Here is a 5,894-nt window from a genome sequence, read left to right on the forward strand (position 1 = left end):
AGTACCGGGAGGCTTGGGGCGCACACACGGACCCACCCCTGACTGGCGTGAGAGGTCCCTCTCTAGGCTTTGGAGAACTCCGGGGGCGTCATAAACGGGGTGCCTCACCCCCGGTGCTAATGGTTCCGGCCGCGCCGCGCCGCCCCGCCCCTCTCTGGTTGCCGCGGGTTGCGCGCGCCGAGCCCACGTCGCTAGGGCCTGGCTGCGGCGGCGCGTCCGTTCGCGCTGTGCCCGGGGCTGCCCGAGCAGCTTTGGGGTCCCGGGGTCCAGGCCGCAGATAAATTGGGGTGTCGGAAGCGCCCGCGGAGGAATCCACACCAGGTGGGGAAGAAGCATGAGGTTGCAGCCGACGTCCGCGAGCCGAGATGCTCAGGTAGGAAAACAAGAATGCAGGGATCTCTGACATCAACTGGGACACTGACTTGGGGATCGGGGCATATGGTGTAGTTGGAGGGGTGGGTATGATCTGTCAGTAGTATAATGGTTAAATGCATAAGCTCTGGGTTCTTATTAGGTTCAAATTTCTCTTCCACTGCTTTAGCTTTATTTATTAGGTGTGGCTTACATATGTGACTTCAGCTTTTGAAGCTTCAGTCTTGGCATCTGTAGAATGGACATCACCGAAGCCACTTCGCAGGACTGTTAAGAGGATTAAATGAAACAATGTTTGTAAAGCTCTTTGCACAAGGTAAGCATGAGATGACATTATATCCACCCCGTAAATATTTACAGCATGTAAAGACCGACCCTGTCTCCCCCGTCCCATCATGCCAAGTTTTCTTCTTGGTGCCAAAATAGACACAGACCCCATCTCTTTTCATCCCTCTAGCATTCTATATTGAGCACTGTATGCTGAGAATGCATATTTATTCATTAAATATTTTCCAGGAGCACCTCTCTCCCTATTGTGATATAGCCAAAAGACAGTTGAACGAATTTCTGAAATGTCTCCTGGGGTTGGAAGCTCCGTTTGAGGAGGACTGGTTGAGGGAGGACCTGGTCCTTGGGATGGGAACTTAAGAGACGGCCCATCTTCCCCTGCTGGCACTGCCCGTGACAGGGGTGCCTGCCTGATCCCCTTTCACAGGGATTCCTGGAGGCAGGGCCTGGCGGGCAGAGCATGCCCGGTATCACTGGGGACCATGGGCAGCATGAAAACCCCCGTGGAGCTGGCCGTCAGTGGGATGCAGACCCTCCACCTTCAGCACCGTTGCCGGGGTGGCTATCGGGTCAAGGCCAGGGCGTCCTATGTGGATGAGACTTTGTTTGGCAGCCCTGCGGGTACCCGGCCCACACCACCAGACTTTGACCCACCTTGGGTGGAGAAGGCCAACAGAACCAGTCGAGTGGGCACAGGGACATCACAGGCCTTGGGGGCCAACGGGAGCTGTGAGAACACCTCCTCCAGGGTCAGCACCCCGACTCTCACACCGAGGAAGAAGAACAAATACAGGTAACCGAATGGGGAGGTGCATTCCTGTACTCGTGAAGCCACTTGGGTTCCTGTTAGAGCCCTTCTGTTCACATGCTGTGTGACCTTGGGTAAGCACCTTGACCTCTCAGAGCTGCAGTTTCCATATGTGGAAGATGAGACCAAGCGGGATTATTGAGAGTAAATGAAGTGAGGTGTGTACAGTGTGACAGTGGTGACGGTGGAACACCTGTTCCCAAATGCCACAGACCAGGCAAGTGAGACCCAGAAGGGTCCGGTGATTTGCACAGAGTCACAGAGCAATTTGCGTGTGGTTGATCCGCGAAATGACAAGTCATTTGGAAATGGTTCTTGCTTGAACAAGTTAGAAAAACAGGAGTTGATGCTAACATTGTTGTAAGTTAGTTAGACGTTTATTATTGTAAATTGATTAGACTATAACTAGATTGTTTGGATTATTTCAGGTTAATATCAGCCTGGAGGGAGGTGTCTCGTGGTAGGCCACAGGGCTCTATCTTGTTTATTTTATCACGGGTTTGGACAAAAACAGAGAAGAGACTGGCATAGTAGTCGTTTACTGCTGCCATAACAAAATACCATAGACCGGGGAGCTTAAACAACAAATTAATTTGAGTGCTGGAGGCTCAGAGTCCAAGATCAAGACTGCCACCTTCTTGCCATGTTCTCACATGGCCTTATCTCTGTGAGCATGTACATTCGCGGAGTCTCCCCACTTTTTATGAAGGCACTAGTCCTATTCGATCAGAGCCCACCCTTATGATCTTATTTAAGCCTAATCATCTCTTTAAAATTCCGTGTGAAATTTTAGGAGGGCATAGTTCAATCCGTAACAACTAGCCAATCATATTTAAGGGTCCATTCTGAGCCAGGAGGACACAGGTTGGTGGAAAGACGTGAAAATGGGAATAGTGCCTATTTAAGGAGATAAGATTCAGTGAGATAGAACCAAGATTCATTATTATTATTATTATTATTATTATTATTATTATGCCGGGTTGAGCGCCATGCATCTGACATAGGAGCCTTAAGGTAGGGTCGGGTGACATTAGCCGCACTGACACCTATAACATAGCTGAAAACGCTGATGTAAATGTAGGCCACATTAACAGAGGTATGGTGTCCAGGACAGGGGAGGTCAACCCCACGCTCTCCTGGAGGATAGAATTTTGTTCAGGATGCTGACAAGTAGAGGGTGTCAGGTGAAAAGGTGCCTAAGAGCGAGAGATGCTATTGAGTAAAACCTTTGACACTGGACAGACAGAGGCAACAAGCAGATATGGTTTGAGCAATGAACTCAGGCAGCAAAAAGTTGCCTGGCCAAAAACCATGGAGCTGCCACCTGATAGGTGTGTCATGAATATTTGTGAGACTAATAATAAAAAAAGGAAATTGCTAAGTGAATCCAATTAAAGCTGAGAAGTCACTTATATTTGATATACTGATCCCAGAGCTTGGCCCTTGAGCCGGGCTGGATGTGAACCTTGTCTCTACCCTCCTCCTTGCTCTGGGGCCTTACCCTCCCTAGCCTCCGTTTTCTTGTTTGTAAAATGATCACATCTCCCTCCTGTGGCTGTTTGTGAGAAATAATGGGTTAATGCACATGACTTGCCGCGTCCTGGGCCTGCACGGTGAAAAGCCCTCAGTAAACATCCAACATTTTAAAAAGTGTCTCTTTGTAACAGTGTAGCTTTATAACAGAAGTTCAGACTGAGCGCCCCTCTGTCTGCCAGGCACTGGGCTGTGTCACTTCAAATACAGTGGGACGGGCCACAGGGCTGCAGAGGGCTCAGCTGACAAGGCCACTAAGAAAAAGGAGAGTGGGGGGGGGGGGGAAGCAAAAAGGTCATATTAACTGGGACTCTTTTGGATACAAGTGACAAAACTTAACACAAACTGGTTTCAGCAGAAAAGTAATGCTTGGGGCTTGTTTATCAGGGGCTCGGACTCTTGTTGGATTCCGTCTCTATCTTAGCGCACCTTTCCCCCCATGTTCCAGCTGAGCCAGCGACCGGCTGCTTGGCCCTTTCGTCCTGCGGGCCTATCAGGTTGGCAGACAAACATCCTTCCCAGTAGTTTCAACAAGGGTCCTACGGCAGCTCTGGTTGGATAGGATGGGTCATGTGGCCAATCCCAAGCCAATCAGTGTGGCGGGGAAGATGGAATATGCAAATTGGCCGGGCCTGGGAAGGCTGGGGTCAGGATTCTCGGCAGGGGAAAAGACAGAGATGTGAGTGGTGGGACATGAGAGGGCTGTGGCCTCCCTGTGGGTGCCAGGCTGGGAGGCAGGGACTTCGACATCTACAGGCAGCCCTCTGTGCTACTGCAGGTGTCCAGCAGGGGGGGTAGGGGCTTACGGGTTTTAGGCTTTGTTCACTCCCCCAGCTCACTGCATTTCTCTCCCCTCTGCCAGACTGATCAGCCACACTCCTTCTTACTGCGATGAGTCGCTGTTTGGCTCCCGACCCGAGGGCACCAGCTGGGAGGGCCCGTGGATGGCAAAGGGGGATGCTGCAAAACTCCATGCCCTCTTCTGGACACCCCCAGCCACCCCCAGGGGCGGCCAGTCGCCCCGCCCCAGGGACACCCCACTGCGAGCCGTTCACCCAGCTGGTCCCTCGAAGCCAGAGCCCAAGGTGGTGGCAGATACCCGGAAGTTGTCCGTGGACGGGTTAGACGCTCCACGCCCTCCGAGGCGAGAACGTTCCCATTCCCTCACACACCTGACCGTCCCCGGCACGGGTCGCCCACACACCAGTGCCTCCCACGCCAATGGGCCTCGGGATCCCAGGCCTTCCCCGTCGGGGGTGACCTTCCAGAGCCCCCTCGTGACTCCCAGGGCTCGCTCAGTCCGTGTTTCAGTGCCAGCCGCCCCTCAGCGAGGTGGGGCCACCCAGAAACCAAAGCCCCCTTGGAAATGAGTTTCTTGGTTCTCAGGTTTGCTCGTGGGTCACAGTGAGGGGCACGGTTTCAGAGGAGGGCACCGATTGGGGGCGCCTCTGGAGAACCAGGGTCTCCTAGGTAACCACGAGGCGTCGGAGAAGCGCTCGTGGGGGCAGACGCAGCGAGGGCGGGCCGTGCCTCTGTGCTGACAATCGCCAGTTCCTACCTTTTACCCCGTCGTGTGGATTTGACGGCCGCCCCTTAAGATTCCTGTACTGGTGTTGCCATGGCCACAGGCCGTATGAGTGCCAACCCAGGGGTGCCCCTGGGAGGGGCCCGCCGCTCCCCCATCACTCCCACAACGTCTTGCCACCAAGTGTGACTAAGTAGCACCATCGCCAACCTGGAAGGTCCCTTCTTCTTCAAGCCAAGCTTCCTGCTCAGGATGAGTTTCCAGCTGAGTCTGGAGTTTTCCCAGGCACAGTGTGTGGACCGTGGGAAACAGGATCTGGGTGACATGCGGGTGGGCATTTTTTAACTTTAATAATCATGTATTTGTTTCTATGTATTAAATATATCAGTAGCGTATCAAAGCCACGACTTTGACTAATTTGATTTTCCTTAGGGGAAAGGCCACCACAGGCCCGGGTTGCATTAAATAACAAAGTCAAATAATATAACAAGGAAGTGGCAGAAATCACGACAGTGGCGAGTTGGCCACTTGAAGTTTGGGAACCTGGGCCTCATGCGTTTTCCACATTTGCCGAAAGAACAGTGACGAGGACCTTGCCGAGTAGAGGGGTCCAGGAAGGCCAGAAAGTTAGACGTGCGACTGGAGAGCACTCGGGACAGAGAGGCGGAAGCCGGCCGGGAGCCCCTTCCTCTCCGGCCCTGCTGCTTGTCATTGGCCACCCTGGGCCGGAGCACTGATGAGAAACGGTAAAGCCTTTGCTCGATGGAGTTGCACCCGGAATCCCAGGATCCTGCCGGATTGGGGTGGGGGCTGGGCTCTGGCCTCTCTGTGGCCTCTCCTCCCGGCTGCACTGAAGACGGTGACCGCCCATGTGGGAGGATACTGGGCAGCCGACAGCGAGGCCGTGTGTCTGGAGGGCAGCTGGGAGTGGCGGGGATGGGGCAGCCTGCGTGCGGTGTCTGCCATCTCAAAGGTGCCGCTGCTCAGCTCGGAGGACGGGTGGCCCCAGGCTATCCGGATGAGATTTTTCCAGAAAAAGCCAGATTTCTCTATGATAGCCCCTGATTTTTTAAATGCCAGTAGTGAATAAAAATACATACGAATATTCGACTACCTGGGCACCAAATAAAGCCGGCATAAGGCTGGAGGCCCTTGAGCTTTCACGGCGCTGGATGAGGGAGAAATTGGGGGCAAATGGATAGCCCCAGGGCGGGGTCTCAGGGCAGCCTGAAACCCTGATCCTCCCGGAGCCAGGGTCCGGCTTGCCGCTGAGGCTAAAGGAAGGAATGGTTGTGTGCTGGCCCCCAGCGCGTGTGCCCTCCCCACGCAAAGGGCATCTACGAGCATGACACAGACGCGGCCAGCAGC

General features: G+C 53.7%; 1 protein-coding gene across 1 annotated transcript; it reads left to right on the forward strand.

The window, feature by feature from the left end:
* Positions 1-168: 168 nt before the first annotated feature.
* RITA1 (RBPJ interacting and tubulin associated 1) lies at positions 169-4,926 on the forward strand. The gene is made up of 4 exons (XM_047827868.1): positions 169-373; positions 542-688; positions 1,088-1,453; positions 3,864-4,926. The coding sequence occupies exons 3-4, from the start codon at positions 1,143-1,145 to the stop codon at positions 4,369-4,371; spliced, it is 819 nt and encodes a 272-aa protein (XP_047683824.1). The 5' UTR covers positions 169-373; positions 542-688; positions 1,088-1,142; the 3' UTR covers positions 4,372-4,926.
* Positions 4,927-5,894: the final 968 nt, after the last annotated feature.

The sequence above is a fragment of the Prionailurus viverrinus genome, chromosome D3 (assembly GCF_022837055.1).
Source record: "Prionailurus viverrinus isolate Anna chromosome D3, UM_Priviv_1.0, whole genome shotgun sequence".
NCBI lineage: Eukaryota > Metazoa > Chordata > Mammalia > Carnivora > Felidae > Prionailurus > Prionailurus viverrinus.